The sequence below is a fragment of the Moschus berezovskii genome, chromosome 6 (genome assembly GCF_049115385.1).
Source record: "Moschus berezovskii isolate FMDL1 chromosome 6, NW_MosBer_1.0, whole genome shotgun sequence".
NCBI lineage: Eukaryota > Metazoa > Chordata > Mammalia > Artiodactyla > Moschidae > Moschus > Moschus berezovskii.
In genome coordinates, this window is record NC_142465.1 from 74,706,367 (window position 1) to 74,730,345 (window position 23,979).

General features: G+C 44.6%; 1 protein-coding gene across 1 annotated transcript in view; it reads left to right on the plus strand.

The window, feature by feature from the left end:
* The window catches only part of RFX4 (regulatory factor X4), a 165,081-nt gene that overhangs the window by 15,243 nt on the left and 125,859 nt on the right, over positions 1-23,979 (plus strand). Inside the window, exon 3 of the mRNA XM_088837166.1 lies at positions 12,129-12,189. Coding sequence (XP_088693292.1) covers positions 12,129-12,189 — 61 coding nt within the window. The remainder of the gene's footprint in view (positions 1-12,128; positions 12,190-23,979) is intronic.

Below are 23,979 nucleotides of genomic sequence, written 5' to 3' on the forward strand. Positions count from 1 at the left end.
GAGTTTGGACCAAGTTGGTGAGGGACTTGGATTCTGACAAGGGGTTTGGAGCTGCATAGATATGGTGCCACTGCAGGGGCTGAGTGGAAGAGTGTCAGACCCGTTTTCAGAAGGCACGTTTGGTTCTCTGTAGGTGAATTGGAGCCAGGAAGACACTTCAGAGGCTCCCACCTGGTCCGGGTAAGGGGGCGAGCTGAAGCCCAGGGTGATATCAGTGGGACGGAGGGAACTGGACAGACTGGGGTGATGGGATGGGTCTGAAGAGCAGGAACCCAGCATGATTCCTTGGGATTCCTGTTTCCCTCCATGGGAAACAGAACAAATGACTGCACAGTCCTGTAACCCTGATGGGCCCAAGTCTTCTAGGCTTCAGGTCACCTTTTCCTTAATAGCTAAATCAAATGACTTCAGCCTCTACCTTAGATCCTGGGCAGATGTCTAGAGTTTTCCCCTGTATCTCCAAGATTTATCAGACTGTGTGTGTGTGAGTGTGTGTGTGTGAGAGTGTGTGAGTGTGTGTGTGTATGAGTGTGTGAGAAAGTGTGTGTGTGTGAGTGTGTGTGTGTGTGTGTGTGTGTGTGTGTGTGAGTGTGTGTGTGTATGAGTGTTTGTGTGTGTGTGTATGAGTGACAGTCCATACGAAGTCCTGTTCCCTCTGCTTTTTGACAACTCCTAAAACTGTCAGATGCATTGGAGAAGGAAATGGCAACCCACTCCAGTGTTCTTGCCTTGAGAATCCAGGGACGGGGGAGCCATCTATGGGGTTGCACAGAGTCAGACACGACTGAAGCAACTTAGCAGCAGCAGCAACAACTGTCAGACCCTTTGGCAGCTCCCTCCCACCTGCCCCGGTGCAACATCCACTTCCCTTACCCCTCCTAACCCTTCACCAGCTCATTATCCTGGTGTTACAGACAGACAGACCGGTAGTGAAGGAGGATATTTATAGCACAGGGACAGGAAGAGTTGGAATTCAACATCACGGTGGCATAGAACTGGGGTCACAGTGGGTCACCACTTAATGCAACTCATCATTAACATTAAAATCCCATCGAATTCCAGGGCTAGAGAGGTGTAATTTACTTTTCTTCCCCCCCCCCACACCCAACTTGGCACGTCCAGTTATCATCCACTTTGGTATTTTCTAACTCCATAAGAGAGGGTTCCAGAGAAATGTGGTTAAACTGGTCCACATGTCCATGGAGTTGTAGGCAAAAGCACCCAGCCCCGCCAAACAGCAGAAAGGCTCTGGGACAGCTCCTAGAGCAAGGACAGGGGCTTAGAGCCAGAAGTCTGGGGTGGGAGGCGTGCCACAGAGAGTCCATCTAGGATGGCTTTAGAAAACTGGATTGCCCATGGGGGATGAACCCTGCAGTGTTAGTCCCAGCTGGGAACCTAGGTGCAGCCCTGCAGGTGGGCTTAGGAGGCCCAGTGCTTAGGTTATGATTTAAGACAACCTCCAACTCTTGCCCTTCCTTGGCCTCCATACCCATCATGGGCTGCCCTATTTTGTTTGTTTTTTTAAATATTTTTCTTGAACATTCCACATGGCATGTGGAATCTTAGTTCCCCAACCAGGGATCGAAACTTGCATTGGAAGCTCGGAGTCTTAACCACTGGGCTGCCAGGGAAGTGTCCCTACAGATTGCCATTTCTGCACCCTGAGTGTCTATCTGTCCTCTCCCTGTGGAGAATTAGGTAGCTCCTCCTTTGTGCATGAAGCCCACTGCCAAGCCCTTCTGCACCTCCACTTACTCCCTCCACAGCTGTCAGTCCCTGAGGGGAAAGGAGTGTGTCTGATGGACTGGGCCTCACTTAATACAGAAGGCCTGGGGCATTGTAGTGCTTATTCAGTCATGGTTTTTAGCAAAGCAAAATACTGTACAGCCATGCTAGATTACGATCCGTATCTGTAATTTGCTTTCAGCTTTTGGCACTCCAGGACCAGTTTAATCATTCGAAGAGGTTCTTCCTTCTGATATTCCCTCCCCAATAGGATCTTTTAATTTGTTTAAAATTATAGTATTTTTGGGTGGATAATACACAATGATATGAATCTAAAATCAAAATGCTGTAAAGGTACTACTGAGAAGTCTTGGTGCCTCCCTGGTCTTCCCTTCTAAGCTTCCTAATGGGAAGCATGTTTGTTTATTATGCATTCTTCAAGCATTTCCAATGTTTACTGTATATTCTTCCAGCATTTGATTTCTTTATGCAAACATTCATATGTGTGTTCTTTTTTGCCATTTTCTTTTATTGCCACTTTCTTACACACAAAAAATAGCACCTTAAATACACTTTGCTGTGACTAGCTTTTTTCATTATAAATCCTAGAGTGTAAGAATGGAGAGAGCATTCTCATTCTTTTCTTGTTTTTTAGTCTTCTTTTTCACAGCTGTGTAGTATTCCACTGTGGTGTCATTTAGCTAACTAGATGAGCACTGGGCTGTTTGCAACACTTTTGCTGTTATAGCCATGTTGCAGTGAATAACCTTGTGTCTGGTCATTTCCCATGTGTCCAGAAGTAGTGGCAGTATCTGCTCACAGATGTGGGACTGCTGGATAAAGGACATGTAGGATTTCAGTGATTCTGTGAAATGTCTTTCCACATTAGGGGAGGTCATCATTTTGCATTCTCCCTGCAAGGTAGGAGTCATCTGTTTTCCACAGCTTCACAGCAGAGTTTTGTGACTGTGGTTTGGATTTTTGCCAATCTGATAAGTGAGAAATGGCATTTTAGTGTACTGTTCATTTTCATTGAAATCGATTTTCTTTTCACATTTCAGGAACATTTGCATTTGCCACCACTCATGTATCCTGGTCTTTTTCTTTTTGTTTTTTTAATTATTTATTTAATTTTGGCTCTGTTGGGTCTTCGTTACTACATGGGCTTTTTCTCTCGTTGTGGTGAGCAGGGGCCACTCTCTAGTTGCAGTGCTCAGGCGTCTCATTGTGGTGGCTTCTCTTGTTGCAGAGCACAGGCTCTAGAACTTGCAGACTTCATTAGTTGCGGCTCCCAGGCTCTATAGGACAGGCTCGAGAATTGTGGCCCACGGGGTTAGCGTTCCGTGGCATGTGGCATCTCCCCCCGTCAGAGATTGAACCTGTGTCTCCTGCATTGGCAGGCAGATTCTTCAATGCTGAGTCACCAGGGAAGCCCTCCCTTAGGTTTTATTGGAGCTCTTTCTAATAGGAGGGAGGTGAGACTGTTGTCTGTGGTATGATTGCAAGTTTCCCAAGAGAGTACTTACAGTGTGGGTTTTTCCCCCCACTTAGAGACTTCAGATTTTTTCTCATGTAGTAAAATTTCTCAAAATTTCTTCGTATGACTTTGGGCTTCGTATCAACATTAGAAAGGCTCTTTCCTGCTCCAAGATTATGAAGGAATTTACCCAGAGGAGGTGAAAGGAAGCAGGTGTGGGGCCCCCTCTGAGCAGTGCTGCCAACATCACAGTCTTGTTTGGGACTTAGCCCCATTCCCACGGGGAGAAGGGTTTGCTGCCAGGGGCTGATGCCCACTGCCAAAGGCCTGGTCCAGGCACCCTGATCATCAGCTGGTGCTCTTTGCAGGGGCTGGAAGGGAAGTAGATAAGCGGGAACGAAATGTTTGGCAGCCCCATTTGTTCCCAACAGGTGAGGTCTGGCCAGGTGCAGCCTGATTAGTATAATGAAAGGAAATAGAATTAGAACTTTGAAGTGAAACTTGAGGCTTACATAAATTTGAAACTTTCCTGGGATTTGAAAAGAAGTAATTAATTTAGAAACGTTCTCCATCCATATTAAACGCTGCCACACCAGCTCTAGGCAAGAAATATTCTAAAATAGAGTTCCCAAATATTATGAATTCAGCCAGCATAGAGGCAGAAGACAAATGATTAGGTAGGTAATATGTTCCCTGAAAGTCTTTAGTTCAGTTCTACAGGTTTGAAGGGAGAATGAGGCTCATAAGTGTTGGGGTTCAGGGAGGTTGGGGTGTCCTTTAGCCTGGGTCCCTCTCCTGGCTCCACTGCTAAACTGTATGACTTAAGGTAAATCACTTCACCTCTCTGAGCCTCAGTTTCTTCCTCTGTAAAAGGGGATAATAGTCATAATTAAACCTAACATTAACTAAGCACTAAGAATGTATCAAGTATTTGATGTTTCACATTCATTAAATTATTCACTGTCTCAAGAAGCTATGAAAATTAAATGCAGTTATGTGAAGAGCTTTGCCCAGTACCTGGCATGTTATAAGACCCCAGTGAGCATTCCCTGTTGAAAGTGAAAGTGTTATTTTCTCAGTTGTGTCCAACTCTGCGACTCCATGGCCTGTAGCCTGCCAGCTCCCCTGCCCACGGAATTCTCCAGTAAAGAGTACCGAATAGCCATTTGCTTCTCCAGGGGATCTTCACAACCCAAGGATCGAACCCATGTCTCCCACATTGCACACAGAATCTTTACCATGTGGGCCACCAGGGAAGCAGTACTGTTGTTTTATATGCTTACTGCAATCAGATGGGTAGACTCAGCTTTCGACTGTGGTATTATCTTAGCCATTTATTCATTCCACAAATACCTTCCATGTGTGGGTATTGGAGATACCATGGTGATTGTGGTCTATGCCCGCAGAGCTTACAAATCCCCAAGGCAGATGCACTGGTCAGCATGTAGTGATCGCACCCTGAGCTTTACTAGGGACTAGCCAGAGTGCTATGGAGCCCAGGGGACAGAGTGGATAACTGTCCCAGGTGCAGGACTTGCCAAACCCGGGCCTGTGGGCAGGACAGGGCAGGGCGGGTGCACAACCTCTCCGGAGGAGTGACAACTATAACTGTACCAGGGACCACTTAGTGCATACCTTGTGCCAGGAGTGGTTTCGTTAACTCTCAAATTAGTGCTTAGACTTGTTATTTCCCCTACTTACAAATAAGGAAACCAAGGCACCAAAAGTTTGTTTGAGGTCACACAGCCAGCAAGTGACGGAGCCAGGATCTGAGCCTGGGAATTTGAATGCCAAGTTAACATTAGGACATAGATCCAGGAAGGGGAGTGGAGGTGCTCACCATTGGGAAATGGACCAGGATTCCCTGGACAGGGATATTAGGAATTAAAACTGCAAAGTGGGAGCAGAATGGAGGGGCAGAGAGAAGACCAGGCACTGGGCAGCATCTCAGTGGGAGGAATTTTAAGCCGATGTTGCTCTCCGGCTTTGGTAGAACGAGCGATGTGGGACTGGAGGGTGGATGGCTCAGTGTGGGCCATGAATGGCTCCAGGAACCTTGTCGGCCTGGAATTCTGCCTTACAGGGTGAATCTGTTTTGGTTTGAAGCATTTCTGCCTGTTAAAATGAAGAAAGTGTGGGTATTCGGTACTCTTTACTTGGCAAGGCTAATTCCAAAAGTCTCTATCAACCATGGCTATGTTCATTTTTCTAAAACGTGCTCTCCTTGTCATCTTTGCCTAGCTGGCTCCTGCTGCTCCTTCAGATCCCAAGCCTGGGCTTATACCCCTACTCGGTGCTGCCATAGCTTCTTGGGTCTGCCTTCTCAGCCCTTGCCCAAGACTTACATTTTATTGGCTGACAGTTTGAGCTCAAGAGAGTAGAGACCATGTCTGTTTTTATCTCCCTTTAGCCCCTGGCTTGGGGCTGGAACATACTCAATAAATATTTGATGAATGAGTGCATTTCCCAGCACTTCTGGGGAATTAGGATTGAGAGCCATCAGATAAGAGGGCGATGCCTGAGTGTGACACACACAGTCTTTGAGGAAAATATGCTGGGAGTGAAGTCCCCAGGGGTCTGGAGGGAAAGTGCCTGCAGAGGTTGGAGGCCTCTGTTTGATGACTGAGCCAAGGGTCCCTGTTGGCTCCAGGTAGACTAGTTCGTGTCTAAATGCTTTCAGTAGCCCCCTCATGCCCATCACTGAGGGAAGTCCAGCTCCATTCATGGGGTGCATGGCTTCCTAGAAGTGTTTCAGTCAGTTCAGTCGCTCAGTCGTGTCCGACTCTCCGCGACCCCATGAATCACAGCACGCCAGGCCTCCCTGTCCATCACCAACTCCCGGAGTTCACTCAAACTCATGTCCATTGAGTTGGTGATGCCATCCAACCATCTCATCCTCTGTTGTCCCCTTCTCCTCCCGCCTTCAATCTTTCCCAGCATCAGGGTCTTTTCAAATGAGTCATTTCTTCGCATCAGGTGGCCAAAATGTTTCAGCCTCATGCAAAGCTCAGTTTCCTTACTTATAAAAGGATATAAAACAACTTCTTAACACTGTTGGGAGGGACAAAATAAGATAGCTAATGAAACATGGTATATAGTGCCTGGTTTAAGTACTTAGCTGGTGAATGCTATCAGTATTTTTATGGTCCTCTTTTTAAATGTTTCTAGTATTTTTTTTTATCATAGTTTGTGATATTTAATCTTCAAACAATCTTTGTGACTTCAGTTATGATTTTCAAGTTTTAGGGGCGGGCCCTCCAACTTGGATGAGTCAAGCGACTGCTTAGGCTCTCAGAGAGTTGAGGACAAAGTTGGAATTCAAACCCAAGTCTGCCTGCCCTCAAAGCCAATTCTCTTACCAGTGGTTGGTACTGGAAATGGGGCCTTAACAAAGTTTAGTTGGGGGAAAAAACCTGACAGCATAGAGATAGGTAACCCCTGAATGGGCTTCCCAGGTGGCTCAGTGGTAAAGAATCCGCCTGCTACAGCACGAGGCACAGGAGATGAGGGTTTGACCCGTGTTTCAGGAAGATCCTCTGGAATAGGAAATGGCAACCCACTCCAGTTTTCTTGCCTGGAAAATTCCATGGACAGAGAAGTGTGGTGGGCTACAATCCATGGGGTTGCAGAGAGTCAGACAGGACTGCGCAACTGAGCATACACGCATCCCCTGAATGGGAAGCACTAGGGTATAATCCTGGTATGGGGAAATCTTCTGGCTCCAGACAATGGGCCACTTGCCTTTCCCCCCAACCACGCTTTTCCACATTCTGCCTACCCTCCCCCCCGGAGCACCCCCTCCCTCAGCATCCCCCTCTCAAAATCCGACCTGTCCCTGTAAGGGTGACTGAGAGAGACAGTGTCCAAGCCAGGATGTGCTCTGTGACCCCCACTTACTTTAAGTTGGGTGTGTTGTGTGTGTGTGGACTTGAGTGTGACAGAGAACACTGGAAAAAGACTGGCGGCAGATCGGACAGAGTTGACAATAGTGTGTCCTATTGAGAGGCACTTGGATTTCCAGAGATTTCCATTTCCCATGTATTTTCCAAATTAAAAAAAAAAAACACGTGTATTATTTTTGCAAACAGTAAACAAAGCTGTGTTTTAAATTCTGATCATCTCTTCAAGGTCAGCTCAAATGCCACTTCCTCTTTGGAGCTGTGCTGTCCCCTGCTGTGTGTTTGCTGTGCAGGGTCCCTATTAGTGCGGTTGTGTTTGCCCCCCGTAAATTTTCCCGAGCAGAGAGGCAGCCTCCCTTGCCTGTTTCCTGCAGGGGATTTCAGCTGAACAGAGACGCTCCAAGGCCTCCGAGCCAGAGCAGCCCAGGGCAGCCTTTGCCATGCAGCTCCTGCGCTGATGTTTTCCAGCTCTTGGCTCTAAGTTCTGCTCTCTAGTTGTGGATTCTCATTGTGGTGGCTTCTCTTATGGCAGAACATGGGCTCATGGGCTCAGTTGTTGTGGTGCATGGGCTCAACCGATATGGGATCTCAGTTTCCAGACCACGGATCAAACCAGCGTTCCCCTCATTGCAAGGCGATTCTTAACCACTGGACCACCAGGGAAGTCCCTGAGTTCCTTTCACTCAGTCTTCCCTAGTACCTTTTAGAAGATAGGTATTATTATTATTACTCTCAGTTTAGAGACCAGAGATTGTCTTAAAGTTTGAAGGGGATTACCAGATGTCATAGCACTTCTCCAGCGCCCTTGCACCCCTTCACCTCTTGACCAGGACCTTCAGCCACCTTGCTTCTTGGAAGGTGGCCTGATTTTTCAAGTCCCCGTGGTTTTATCCCTTCACTTCTCCACCCTGCCCTTGACTTTATTTCACCTTCCTTGACATCTGGTTCCCATCTCTGGCCCAGTTCACGGTTCAACTTACTTGTGGTTTCTCCTAGAAAGTCTCTCTTGATAGGCCCTGCTGTTTCATGCCGTCTGGGTTGGTGGTATTCTCTCTGCCTACCCATAACACAGCATTTATCACTTCTTATTGAACCTGTTTGTTTGTCTCTTTCCCCAGCCAGCTTAATTTCTTTATCCTCAGTGTCTAGTTGGCATACATTAGATATAAAATGAATTTTTGTTGAATTAATTAATAGGATCCCTTCAATAGCCCTTTAAAATGACTAGGTTTACAAGTGAAGAAAAAATAAAGCCCAGAGGTTGAGGGGTTTTCTCAATCATGGCCAGTAAGGTTTTGAATTGATTTTAGAATATAAATCTTTTGTGACCCACGTTGACTGATGTGCTGAAATTTTAAGAAGCAGAAAAAAAAAGCTACCCACTCCAGTGTTCTTGGCGTTCCCTGGTGGCTCAGCTGGTAAAGAATCCGCCTGCAATGTGGGAGACCTGGGTTCAGTCCCTGGGTTGGGAAGATCCCCTGGAGAAGGGAAAGGCTACCCACTTCAGTATTCTGGACTAGAGAATTCCATAGACTGTATAGTTCATAGGGTCTCAAGGAGTCAGACACAACTGAGTAACTTTCACTTTCAGAGAAAAAAATCCTGCCAATTCTAGGGGAAACAAAAATGTAAATCATGAACCAGCACAAGCTGGACAGAGATATATTTAGGATGCTTATATATTTTTCCTTATTTAAAAAGTACAATTGCTGTTGTTTTTTAACATAGCCTTCCTTTCAATTATTTACTTGGTGTAATTCTTAGGAGTTGAGTTGTGGGGCCAAGTGACTGAATATTTTAGATAGCTGTCCATATCACTGCAAAATTACTTACCAAACTATTGTACCAGTTACCACTACCTTCAGAGAAATGTGACACTGTCAATTTGACCATTTGCACCCTAGCATTGGGGATTATTATTTTTAAACTTTTTGTTGTTCTCAGAGATATAAAGTTGTGCCTCATTGTTTTCTTTTTATTTCTTTGTGAACAGTTGAGGTTGAGTATTGTTCTTTGCATCTATTTACCTACGTTCTTATAAGACTCATATGTTCATGTTCCTTACTGTGCTATTTTTTTGAGATTGTTGAAGACATTTGTGGAAGGCAGACTCAACTATTTAATTAAGTGCCAATGGGAGGCACTGGCTGGAGGGAACACAAAGATGACTAAGATACCATCCTGCTTTCTTCTTGTTTAAATTGAGATGTTATTGACATACAAAACACTATGTAAAGTTCTAGATGTATAATATAATAATTCGATACTTGTATATATTACAAAATGATGACCCCAGTAATCTAGTTAACATCCATCGTCATATATAATTATAGAATTTATTTTCTTGTGATGAGAACTTTTAGGATTTACTCTCTTAGCAATGTTCAGAGAGTACTGTTAATTATAGTCACCATGCTGTGCGTGACATGCCCACAACTTATTTATTTTATAACTGAAAGTATATACCTCTTGACTCCTTTCACCAATTTCACCCATCCCCTACCACAACCCATGGCAACCACCAGTCTATTCTGTTCTCTTTATTTATAAGTATTTTGTTGTTCCACATATAAGTAAAATCATATGATATTTGTCTTTCTGACTTATTTCACTTAGTGTAATGCCCTCCAGTACTATTGCCTAGAAAATCCCATGGATGGAGGAGCCTGGTGGGCTGCAGTCCGTGGGGTTGCTAAGGGTCGGACACGACTGAGCGACTTCACTTTCCCTTTTCACTTTCACACATCGGAGAAGGAAATGGCAACCCACTCCAGTGTTCTTGCCTGGAGAATCCCAGGGACAGGGGAGCCTGGTGGGCTTCCATCTATGGGGTCACACAGAGTCGGACACGACTGAAGTGACTTAGCAGCAGCAGCAATGCCCTCAAGGTCCATCATTATTGTTGCAAATTGCAAGATTTCATTCTTTTTATGGCTGAATAATATTCATCTATATATATATGTATAAACTGTTTTCTTTATTCATTCATCTGTGAGTGGACACTTAGGTTGTTTCCATATCTTAGCTATTGTAAATAGTGCTGCAATAGACATGGGATGCAGATATCTATTCTTATTAGTGTTTTCATTTTTTTCAAATAAATACCCAGAATTGCTAGATCATGTGGTAGTTATATTTTTAATTTTCTGATGAACCTGCATGTCATTTTCAATAGTGGCTGCACCAATTTACAGTCCTACCAGCAGTGCATGAGGATTCTCTTTTCTCCACATCCTCACCAGCACTTGTTATTTCTTGTCTTTTTGATAACAGTCATCCTGAAAAATGTGAGGTGATCTCTCACTGTGGTTTTAATTTTCATTTCCCTGATGATTAATGATGTTGAGCATCTTTTCAAGTACCTGTTGACCATGTATATATCTCTTGGAAAAAATGTCTATTCAGATCTTCTGCCCATTTTTCAATCTGATTGTTTAGCGGTTGTTGAGTTCTTTATATATTCTGAATATTAACTCCTTGTCAGACATATGATTTGCAAATATTTTCTCCCATTTAGTAGGCTGCCTTTTTTGTTTTTGCTATTTCTCTTTGCTATGCAGAAGATTTTTAGTTTGATGTAATCTCACTTGTATATTTTTGCTTTTGTTGCCTTTCCTTTGGTATCAAATCCAAAAAAAACATTGCCAAGTTCTATGTCAAGTTGCTTATTGCCTATGTTTTCTTCTAGGATATTTATAGTTTTAGTTTTTACATTCAAGCCTTTAGTTGATTTTGAATTAATTTTTTTATATGGTATAAGATAGTGGTCCAGTTTAATTCTTTGCATATTACTATCCAGTTTTCCCAACATCATTTATTGAAGAGATTGTCCTTTTTCCATTGTGTATTCTTGGCTCCTTTGTCACAAATTATTGACTGTGCCTGTGAGTTTATTTCTGGGCCCTCTGTTCTGTTGCATTTATCTCTGTCTGTTTTTATGCCAGCGTTCTACTGTTTTGATCACTATAACTTTGTAATTTAGTTTGAAATCAGGCATCCTTGCCTTCTTAAGTGGGATCTTCCTAAGCAAGATACTCAAGTCAGAGAGATGAATGTGGACATGTGTAGAAATAATAGTGTTGTACAGTTTGGATGGTTTTGAAGGCAGGGAAGTGAATAACCAATGAAAAGAGGTTTTATTAACTCAGGAAATTGTATTATCTCACCAAACAAAGATGCAGGGATTTTTGGGGTTGGTTAATCAGAGGCACAGCATGATATGAGAATCCCCAGGTTTTTCCCTTTTTCCTCTCTGACTTGCTTGGCATTGAATTTGTCCTCAGACTGCTCTTTTCCCAGTTGAAAGTTTGCTACCCCACTCCAGTTACCATGTCCACTCACAGCCATGTTCAAAAGTAGGTCAGGCCAGGGTATCTCTTCTGTTTCTTTCCCTTCCCTCCCTCCCCCACTTCCCCATCTCCCTCTTTTCTCCTTTCATTTCTTTCCTTTCATCCTCCCTCCCTCCCTCCCTTTCTTCCTCCCTCCCTCCCTTTCTCTCTCCCCCTTTCTTTCAAAAGCAGACTTTCCCCCCCACAGCTTTGGAGATCAGAAATTTGAAATCAAGGCCCTTTTTCCTTTTTGTTAGGAAAAAAAAATAACTTTCCCAGAAGCACCACAGGGCTTCTTCTTAATCTGATAGTCTAGATCACCATGTCACATGCCCCCACCTAATCCATCAGGGGGTTAGAGGATATAAAATTACCATGATATATTTAGGTTAACCAACATTCATGTCTCTAGGATTTGGAGGCGTGCAGTCATACTATTCAGTGATGGAGATAGCTCTTCAAGCTATAATGTATTATGTCAAGCAAAAATACAAATTGATATAAGATTTTTCTGTAAAAGTCAGTTTCTCCTTTTTTTCTTGTTAAAGTGTGATAAATCTCTTATGTTGAAAAAGCCAAAATACCATTGCTCTCAAAGCATCAACATTTGAGGACAATGTAGTCTTTTGAAACTTGGGAGAGCTGAAACACCCGTGTGGTTTCCTACTGAAGTTCTCTCCTTTTTTTTTCTTTTAACAGATGAGGAAAAAGAAAATAACAGAGCATCCAAGCCCCACTCCACTCCTGCTACTCTGCAATGGTAAGTTCCATTCTGAACAAGTTTTCTCTTGGTGCGAAGCTCATATAACTGGTCTTCTTGCCAATAGCACAGCATATCAGTTGGAATATCATAGTAACTTGACACCCAATAGCCCATATGCCATCAATTTAATTTGCAGGTGTGTCAAAAATACTCAACTTAGATATAGCCTGGAGATTTAAATTTTCATATTTACTTTATTTGGGAGTAGACTTATTTTCCCAGCATCAAAACACTGACAAGGACTGGATTCCACATGGATGTTATTGACTTGAATAGAATCTATGATTTAAATAAATAATGTTGCAGCCAATTATAAAGGCATAGGTCTGTTCTCCCTTACCAATGACCCCTCAATAAATTAATAATTAATTGCAACTATACCACAATCTGTGAAGAAAGCTGATCGCCGAAGAATTGATGCTTTTGAACTGTGGTGCTGGAGAAGACTCTTGAGAGTCCCTTGGACTGCAAGGAGATCCAACCAGTCCATTCTAAAGGAGATCAGTCCTGGGTGTTCATTGGAAGGACTGATGCTAAAGCTGAAACTGCAATACTTTGGCCACCTCATGCGACGAGTTGACTCACTGGAAAAGACTCTGATGCTGGGAGCGATTGAGGGTAGGAGGAGACGGGGACGACAGAGAATGAGATGGCTGGATGGCATCACTGACTCGATGGACATGAGTTTGAGTGAACTCCGGGAGTTGGTGATGGACAGGGAGGCCTGGCGTGCTGTGGTTTGTGGGGTCGCTAAGAGTCGGACACGACTGAGCGACTGAACTGACTGGCTGACTGATACCACAACTGGGGCTTCCCTGGTGACTCAGAGAGTAAAGAATCCACTTGCAATGCAGGAGATCTGGATTCTGTCCCCGGGTCAGGAAGATCCCATAGAGAAGGGAATGGCTACTGGCTCCAGTATTCTTGCCTGGGAAATCCCATGGACAGAGGAGCTTGGTGGGCTACAGTCCATAGGGTCATGAAAGAGTTGGGCATGATTGAGCAACTAACACTTCATACTATAATTATTTTTTGACATTGATAACATGAATACAAATTATCTACTTGAGTGGCTGTCCCTTTACTGTTTGGAATTCCTGGACTTGATGTAACAGTTAATGATGTGGTTTAAGTGTTTGCACTCATGTTTGATATGTACAGGTAAATTCCCCTCTAAGAGCTTGACTTACAAATCATGTTGTAGCTTTGAACACGAAGGCTACAGGAACACCTGACACTCACCCCTCAGGATTTTGTCAGTTAAGGGCTATTCCTGCTTCTAGCAGTGCAGCCCAAAGGCAAAGGAAGTGAGGAATTAAGGGGAAGGAGAGAGAAAGGATGGATCTGCTGTGTGCCAGGCTACATGTTAGGCACTTTGTACAAGTGTCTCGTTTCGTTCTTACAATTCTGTCCAGTTGGTATTGTTATGCCCATTTTACAAATGAAGAAAATAAAGCTTAGGCAGTTAAATCATTTATCCAAATATACACACAGCCGTGAAGTGGCAGAGGCAGGAACCTGGCTGGATCACTTTAACTGCAAAGCCTTTGCTTCAGAAAAAAGGAAGAGAAAAATCAGTAGAGATGGAGAGACCAGATCAGAAAAGGAAGCAGATGGGCTTTAATGAGCAAATCATATTAGATTCTTTTGACTAATCCACCCACAGGTGAGAGGAAAACAACGTTGGGAGAAAGCATTCAGGAATGCAACTCAATCTTCTCCAAGAGTCTCAATAGTCAGCTTGTTTTGCTACACGATAGCAAAGGTTGTTTTCAAGAGCTCCATTTCCAGTCTTTTGGCTTGTTTCCTTCAATCTGTCCCTACGTTCCTTTTCTCACTGCATTTGCTGCTTTTTTGCTTTATTTAAAATTCTACTCTACTTCCTTCTTCAAATCTCTCCTTATACCCTTCCGTTCAAATTATGGCCACACAGATTCCCACAATGCCAGGATATTGAGTGAAGGACCAACATAAAAGACTTCAGGAGTGAGAGATTCTAGAAATGCTAGAAATCAGCAGACACTCTTGGTTTAATCATCTGAACACATTGTACATTTCAGAGTGAAAAATTTGAAAGGGACTGGAAGAAAATCACCTTGTTCACATCTGTTTTTCTGTGATCTTCTGACATTTGCCTGGCAACAGAGAGGCTGTCGATAGTGTAATCTCTTACATCAGACTGCGTGCATGTGTGTTAAGTTGCTTCAGTCATGTCCAACTCTTTGCAGCTCTAAGGACTGCAGCCCGCCAGGCTCCTCTGTCCATGGGATTCTCCAGGCATGAATACTGTAGTGGGTTGCCATGCCCTCCTCCAGGGGATCTTCCCAACCCAGGGATCAAACCCTCATCTTTTACATATCCTTCATTGGCAGGGGGGTCTTTACCACTAGCACCACCTGGGAAGACTGCCAGGAATTAACTCCCAGCTGTGGTTTTCCGTGTGACCTTGGGCAAGGTCCTTCACCCCTCTGTGCCTCAGTCTACTCACCTGTAAAATGGGGATGACAGTAGTATTTTCCTCATAATGTAGTCACAAAGAGAAAATGAGTGAGTATGTACAGAGGGCTTGAACGGTGTCTGGAGAAGAGTGGGTGCTGGATAAACCTTAGCAACTGTGGATCACTCAGCAGACATCTTCCTTCCGAGTCCCCACAAGAACATCCTGGAATAGGGCTTCTCTCCTTCCTGATATACTTATAGTCAGTTCTTCCACTGCACCTAAGTCTATATAAAATATTTATTTTTCTAAATAAAAGGTCCCATATGTCATTCCAGAAGAAATTTCATCTTCCAATTCAAAAAGCCAGGCAGTGGATTTGTTTTTATGGAAAAAAAAAAATCTGTTTTCAGAGCCAAATCAGTTTGAAAACTTGTAAAATTTAGTCTTATTATTATCAAGAGGCATCAGGTTGTTCAAAACTCAAAATTTCCTCCAATCCCCTTTATATTTTTAAGATAGAATTTCAGTCATTCACTAAATTAAGAAACATTAGCACTTACTGTTTGCTGGCCCCTATTCTAGGCTCTCCCCACTCCAGTACTCTTGCCTGGAAAATCCCATGGATGGGGTCGCTGAGTCAAACACAACTGAGCGACTTCACTTTCACTTTTCACTTTCATGCATTGGAGAAGGAAATGGCGACCCACTCCAGTGTTCTTGCCTGGAGAATCCCAGGGACGGGGGAGCCTGGTGGGCTGCCATCTATGGGGTCGCACAGAGTCGGACACGACTGAAGTGACTTAGCAGCAGCAGCAGCAGCATTCTAGGCTCTGAGAATGCAGTGGTGGATAAGACAGACCAAGAAGAGGGGCTGATGAAAGAAAAATTTGGATAACAATTTTAAAAATTATTAATGATAAATAAATAAACAAGGAATATATTAGAGATAAATGCAGCGTGAAGAGTTAGAATTGGCTGAGATGGTAGTATCTCAGAGGCTATTTTAGGTTGAATAGTGAGGGAAAGCTTCCTTGAAGCGGTGACATCTAAGTGGACATTTATGTGATAAGAAGTCCTCACGATACCACGATAGTGTTAAAATCAGGGAAACGTTCTCAGTAGAGGGGAGAGTGTGGGTCAGGCTCTCCCAGAGGCAGGCCCTGAGCAGAACCATGCATGCAGGTGGGTTATTAGGTGGGTGCCCAGTATTGACACTGGGTTATTGGGCTGCAAGGGGGGCTGCGGCAGTGGCTTTGGTGATCCCACAGGGAGTTCTGAGCTGGGGTGGCCTGTCAGAGATAAGCCCTTCAGAGACTAACTGAGGCAATGGATCTGGGCCTTTATTCCTGCACCTCACTCATCGCAGCAGGTAGGCAGCCCCCAGGAAGAGGCTGGCAAGGGAGCCATAAATTTGGGCAAGGGAGTTCCCTTCCAGTCCTGCTGAGGACGACTCCCCAGGAAAGCTTCAGCCTCAGCAGTCAATCTCTCAGCAGTGGGGAAGGATGTCTCAGTCCTGAAAGGTAACTCAGGCATGCGCCAGTGCACCACGGCCTATTCACTTTCTCCAGGGTGGAGTAGGTGAAGCTTGTTCAGGGAGCTGCAGAAGGTGGTCTGTGTGATGGGAGCTTAGCCAGTAAGAAAGACAGTGACACTGATGAGATGGGATAAGGAGGCAGGGAGACTGTAAACAGCAGGGAAGAAGAAGCAAGGACATTTATCTAAACTTAGGGACAGCTGTTGTTCAGTCGCTAAGTTGTGTCCAACTCTTTGCGATCCCATGGACTGCAGCATGCCGGCTTCCCTGTCCCTCACCATCTCCCAGAGCTTGCTCAAACTCATGTCGACCGAGTCGGTGATGCCATCCAACCATCTTATCCTCTGTCGTCCCCTTTTCCTCCTGCCCTCAATATTTCCCAGCATCAGGGTCTTTTCCAACAAGTTGACTCTTCACATCAGGTGGCCAAACTACTGAAGTTTCAGCTTCAGCATCAGTCATGCCAATGAATATACAGAATTGATTCCTTTAGGATTGACTGCTTTGATCTCCTTGCTATTCAAGGAACTTCAAGAGTCTTCTCCAATGACACAGTTCAAAAGCATCAATTCTTCAGCACTTAGCCTTCTTTATGGTCCAACTCTCACATCCGTACATGACTACTGGAAAAACAATAGCTTTGACTATATGGACATTTGTCAGCAAAGTAATGTCTCTGCTTTTTAATATGCTGTCTAGGTTGGTCATAGCTTTTCTTCCAAGGAGCAAGTGTTTTTTAATTTCATGGCTGCAGTCACCGTCCACAGTGATTTGGGAGCCCAGGAAAATAAAGTCTGTCACCGTTTGCATTGTTTCCCCACCTATTTGCCGTGAAGTGATGGGACAGACATGCTCAAAACCATGGTGGTGGATATGTGACCTCTTACATCAAGTTCCACATGAGTAAATTGTTTTAGACTAGAGTTTCAGTATAAAACTTTGTCTCTCAGAAGGAACTGAAGACACCCTCCATTTTACAAGGGAAAATGGCATAATTTATACCAGGTCCCCTTTCTGCTCTGGCTGCCAAGAAGTCTAGCGCTAAATCTGATGTTTCTATACTTTTCAACCTCTTTCCTTTGTCTAATTTTCTTCTCCTTTTTCTTATTTTGTTAGGTTTTTAGAAGAGGGCAGGATGCAAATAAATTCAACAGATACTCATTTACATTTGAATTTTAAATTCTTTACACAAAATGCATTTCCTTATTGAAAAACAAAAACATTACAGATAAGGTTAAAGTCCTTTCTTCATGTAGTTCCTTCCCTTGTCCTCCAAAGCAGCGCTGTTACCAGTGAGAAATATGCATGCATGTGGATGTTTGTGCATACATGCATACACATGTGTGTATATGTGTGTGTGTGTGTTTACTGCCCCTTACCTATGTATTTACATGCATATGTACTGATAGGATGGACTTCCCTGTCAGCTCAGATGGTAAAGAATCTGCCTCCAATGCAGGAGACCTGGGTTCGATCACCGGGGTCAGGAAGATCCCCTGGAGGAGAGTATGGGAACCCACGCCAGCATTCTTGCCTGGGAAATCCCCTGGACAGAGGAGCCTGGTGGGCTACAGTCCATGCAGTCATAAGAGTCTGATATGACTGAGCAACTAACACATGTGTACTGATAGAAGTTTCTGAACTGTGTTTTTTATTTGGTATTTTCTCCTTTATTGAGGAATGCAGATATATAACACCGAAAATATAGTTAGTTCCACAACCTGTCACACTGTCTTGATGCATAGCTTGCTTTCGTCCTCAGCTTGCTTTTCTTCCACATATCCTCAAGCTATACCCAGATTAGTCCACAAAGAACAACCTCATTTTAATAACTATGCATTATTTCATGCAAGACTGAGGCAGAATTCCTTTCACCATTTCCCTCTTTTTAAAAAAAAATTATTTATTTGGCTGCATGGGGTCTTAGTTGAGGCAGGCAGTTTCTTCCCGCAGATTCTTCTGTTGCGGCTCGGGCTTAGTTGCCCTGGGGCATGTGGGATCTTAGTTCCCTGACCAGGGATCAAACAGATACCCACAGAACTGAAAGGCAGAGTCTTAACCACTGGACCAACATTGAAGTCCTGCCATTTCCCTCTTGACATGCATTTAGCTGTCCAGATCTCATCTTTGACATTACATGCAGAGCCCCAAAGAACATCTTCATATATCCCCTCACACACCTGCTAAAGTGTTTCTTCTGCACGGGTATCAGGCAGTGGAAGTTCTGGACTCACAGAAAATGTTAACAGGATTGCAAAAGTGCCCACTGTAACAGCCTTACCATTTTATATACAGCCTCAGTACAAAATGCTTTTAAAAAAAAGAATGTTGCTCCACAAGGCATCTCATCCTTTGAGGCATCTACATCCTTCACGTTGTCCCCTTTCTCTAGGGGAATTGGGCAGGCCCAGGAAGGGACCCTGGCCTCACCACCCAGGTGGTAGCTGCTGGCCTGACAGTACCCAGCTCTCCCGGGATGCTTGGCTTGTTTCTGGGATTGGGTTAGGAGCCATCTGCTTCTCTTGCCTTCCCCAGCCTGGCCGCCAGCCCCCTCCCCATGGCCCCAGAGACCATCCCTGTTCTAAGAACAAATAATACAGCAGCCAAGCTGCCGAAAATAAGCAGAGTCACATGATCTGGAGGCAGCCCCCAGCAGAAAACAGGCAAATATTGTCAAATGCCTTCCGCCAAACACTTTCCAGCATCCTCGGTCATGAGGTTAGTCAAGCCCAACCCACTGGGGATGGTGAGCCCTGCTGGAATCCTGGCCACACAATAACCTCTATTCACAAGGAGGATTTCGGCCGGGGAAGCAGCCCGTTCCACTGTCCCGGACAGCTTGCAGCCAGCACATGTCCTCCTCTGCTGCTCCGCCCTCTCACACACCTCCCCTGTGGCTGTTGTCACTTGGCACTTCTGTGTGCCGTCAGAGTGGAGACACTTTCCCATCTGCAGTTTCCGGGGAAAGGAAGACCCTTCCCCAAGGAGGGGAATGGAAGACCACGCTGTCACTTGCATGGGAGATATTTTCCTTTCTTTTGAAAAATAATAATTAGGCTTGAATGATTGCTAGGCTTTCAATATCTCAAATCAATATGAAACAAGATAAATTTGCTGTTTCTCTTTAAAATGTCCTCCGTGGCAACCCACTCCAGTATTCTTGCCTAGAGAATTCCGTGAACAGAGGAGCCTGGTGGGCTGTTGTCCATGGGGTTGCACAGAGTCAGACATGACTGAAGCGATTTAGCATGCATGCATGCATTGGAGGAGGAAATGGCAACCCACTCCAGTATTCTTGCCTGGAGAATCCCAGGGATGGAGGAGCCTGGTGGGCTGCCGTCTATGGGGTCACACAGTGTCGGACACGACGGAAGTGACTTAGCAGCAGCAGCAGCAACAGAGGCCAGAGGTAGAAAATCGGACTGGGTACTGTTCCAATACTTTGGTCACCTGATGCAAAGAGCCGACTCATTGAAAAAGACCCTGATGCTGGGAAAGACTGAGGGCAGGAGGAGAAGGGGACGACAGAGGACGAGATGGTTGGATGGCATCACTGAGTCAATGGACATGGGTTTGAGCAAGCTCCGGGAGATGGTGAAGGCTACTGAAGCCTGGTGTGCAGCAGTCCACGGGGTCACAAAGAGTCAGACACAACTAAGCAACTGAACAACAACAATAAAGCATAACCTTATTTGCTTCCATAGTATAAGTTAGACCACCTCTCTCCAGAAAGAGAGGCTAAACATTCTTAGTTGTGAATGTAACCAGAAGTGATAGATAACGGTAGCATCTAGCCCATGTGACTTAGTCCCGCTATAAACCCTCACCTAGAGATGGAGAAAGATAAACAGGACAACATGAAGGGTGTAAACATCTCAGAGAATGAGATGCTACGTTGTAGAGCTGGATTCTTACTTTTAGAAAATTTTTTATGCTGTGGGTGAGGGTATAAAAAGGTAAAGCCTTTTGATTGGGCAATTTGGCAATCCCGCAAATTAAAAACATGTTAATATATGCACCCACCCCTGGATACGGACATGGAGAGACACTTCCCCAGGTGTGCCAGGGAGCACGTATAATGTTCTCTGCAGTCCTACTTGTAATGGTGAGGTGGAGTTGAGTAGACAGGGACTAGATGGAAAGGGAAGATTGAAAGGGGTGGTTTATGGTAGAGGATGGTGCCAAAATCTCCTCTGCTGCCAGTCAGGGCCACCAGCACTCTGACTGCCAACCCCTAACCTAGGCCCCAACAGATGGGTTAGCAACAACACCAAACTTCGACATTCTCCTATTACACTGTTACACCTAGTTTCTTTAAAAAAAAAAAAAAAGACTTGATTAAGCAAAAAATGAACAGAACGATTTTGATGCCAGACCATGGCTAATGCCAGGCCTTTCCGGAATACTAATTCGGTAGCTTGTAGGGGAGAAACTAGATTTGGGTTAGATTACTCCAATCCTCTTGATTACTCTAGATTACTCCGGTCCTCTTGAGTCGTTACAATGGCAGAAATAAATCCCTGATTCAGTCCATGGCTGATCACTGACCAAACTAAACTGATTGAGCCAACATCCACGGTGTGCCAGGCTTGCCCCAGCTGATGTCACCAACCGAGCTCCTTGGATCCCATAAATACTTGTAGAGGAGGCCAGACTGTTACCCCTCTTTGAAGAGGAGGAAAACAAAGCGGAGGTTCCCAGTCTCACTCTACCAGAGTGCGGGAAATGCCTAACTCCTAAGAAGACCCTCAACCAAGGGGAGGCAGGGCCACCCGAGGTCCTGGGAGAAATACCAGGGACCCACTTGAACTCATGTTTGTCTGAAGACAGTTTAAGTGTTAGTCATTCAGTCATGTCCGACTCTTTGCAACCCTGTGGACTGGAGCCCACCAGGCTCGTCTGGTCATGGGATTTTTCTAGGCAAGAATACTGGAGTGGGTTGCCATTTCCTTCTCCAGGGGATCTTCCCAACCCAGGGATCAAACCCAGGTCTCCTGCATTGCAGGCGAATTCTTTACCATCTGAGGAACCAGGAAAGTCCGTGTTTGTTTCAGCTCAGTTCAGTTCAGTCGCTCAGTTGTGTCCGACTCTTTGCGACCCCATGAATCACAGCACGCCAGGCCTCCCTGTCCATCACCAACTCCCGGAGTTCACTCAAACTCATGTCCATCGAGTCGGTGATGCCATCCAGCCATCTCATTCTCTGTCGTCCCCGTCTCCTCCTGCCTCCAATCCCTCCCAGCTTCAGAGTCTTTTCCAGTGAGTCAACTCTTTGCATGAGGTGGCCAAAGTATTGCAGTTTCAGCTTTAGCTTCAGTCCTTCCAATGAACACCCAGGATTGATCTCCTTTAGAATGGACTGGTTGGACCTCCTTGCAGTCCAAGGGACTCTCAAGAGTCTTCTCCAGCACCACATTTCAAAAGCATCAATTCTTCGGCGATCAGCTTTCTTCACAGTCCAACTCTCACATCCATACATGACCACGGGAAAAACCATAGCCTTGACTAGACGGACCGTGTTTGTTTACCCAACAGCAAATCTTGGATTTAATTGTTTGCTTAATAAAATAGATTTGGTGGGGTTTTTTTTGTTTGTTTTGACCTTTTGGGGAATCTGACTCAAGCCTACTCAGAGCCCACGTGAGCCACCATTTTGTACTTATTTATCATCTGGTGATTGTCCTTCCAACTCTTTGTGACCCCATGCAACATTGTCCATGGAATTCTCCAGGTCAGAATACTGGAGTGGATAGCCTTTCCCTTCTCCAGAGGATCTTCCAAACCCAGGGATTGAACTCAGGTCTCCAGCATTGCAGGCAGATTCTTTACCAGCTGAACCACAAGAGAAGCTCCTTCCTCACTGGTCAATGCAAAGAAATAGAGGAAAACAATAGAATGGGAAAGACTAGAGATCTCTTCAAGAAAATTAGAGATACCAAGGGAACATTTCATGCAAAGATGGGCACAATAAAGGACAGAAATGGTATTTACCTAACAGAAGCAGCAGATATTAAGAAGAGGTGGCAAGAATACACAGAACTGTACAAAAAAGATCTTCTTGACCCAGATAACCACAATGGTGTGATTATTCACCTAGAGCCAGACATTCTGGAATGTGAAGACAAGTGCATCTTAGGAAGCATCACTACAAACAAAGCTAGTGGAGGTGATGGAATTCCAGTTGAGCTATTTCAAATCCTGAAAGATGATGCTGGGAAAGTGCTGCACTCAATATGCCAGCAAATTTGGAAAACTCAGCAGTGGCCGCAGGACTGGAAAAAGGCAGTCTTCATTCCAATCCCAAAGAAAGGCAATGCCAAAGAATGCTCAAACTACCGCACAATTGCACTCATCTCACACGCTAGTAAAGTCATGCTCAAAATTCTCCAAGCCAGGCTTCAGCAATATGTGAACTGTGAACTTCCAGATGTTCAAGTTGGTTTTAGAAAAGGCAGAGGAACCAGAGATCGAATTGCTAACATCTGCTGGATCATTGAAAAAGCAAGCAAGTTCCAGAGAAACATCTACTTCTGCTTTACTGACTATGCCAAAGCCTTTGACTGTGTGGATCACAATAAACTGTAGAAAATTCTGGAAGAGATGGGAATACCAGAGCACCTGACCTGCCTCTTGAGAAACCTGTATGCAGGTCAGGAAGCAAAAGTTAGAACTGAACATGGAACAACAGACTGGTTCCAAATAGGGAAAAGGAGTACGTCAAGGCTGTATATTGTCACCCTGTTTATTTAACTTATATGCAGAGTACATCATGAGAAATGCTGGGCTGGAAGAAACACAAGCTGGAATCAAGATTTCAGGGAGAAATATCAATAACCTCAGATATGCAGATGACACCACCCTTATGGCAGAAAGTGAAGAAGAACTAAAGAGCCTCTTGATGAAAGTGAAAGAGGAGAGTGAAAAAGTTGGCTTAAAGCTCAGCATTCAGAAAACTAAGATCATGGTATCCGGTCCCATCACTTCATGGGAAATAGATGCGGAAACGGTGGAAACAGTGGCTGACTTTATTTTTTGGGGCTCCAAAATCATCACAGATGGTGATTGCAGCCATGAAATTAAAAGACGCTACTCCTTGGAAGGAAAGTTATGACCAACCTAGATAGCAGATTAAAAAGTAGAGACATTACTATGTCACCAAAGATCCATCTAGTCAAAGCTATGGTTTTTCCAGTAGTCATGTATGGATGTGAGAGTTGGACTACAAAGAAAGCTGAGCGCTGAAGAATTGATGCTTTTGAACTGTGGTGTTGGAGAAAACTCTTGAGAGTCCCTTGGACAGCAAGGAGATCCAACCAGTACATCCTAAAGGAGATCAGTCCTGGGTGTTCATTGGAAGGACTGATGTTGATGCTGAAACTCCAGTACTTTGACCACCTGATGCGAAGAGCTCATTCATTTGAAAAGACCCTGATGCTGGGAAAGATTGAGGGCAGGAGGAGAAGGGGACGACAGAGGATGAGATGGTTGGATGACTCACCGACTCAATGGACATGAGTTAGGGTAAACTGTGGGAGTTGGTGATGGACAGGGAGGCCTGGCGTTCACGGGTTGCAAAGAGTCAGACACTAGTGAGAAAGTGAACTGAACTGATCATCCTTCCTGGGTTCCCACCTACCTTCTGAGAAACGGTCGGCTTCGTAAAAGTGGAGGTCGGGTTTGTGTCTCCTTGTTTACTGCTGTATTCTCCAGTGCCTGGCACATAGTAGGTGCTCAATAGGTAAACACTGACTCACTGAGCAGATGGATATCAGTCCCTAGCACAGAGTGAGAACTTTATAAGGGTTGCCCCGAG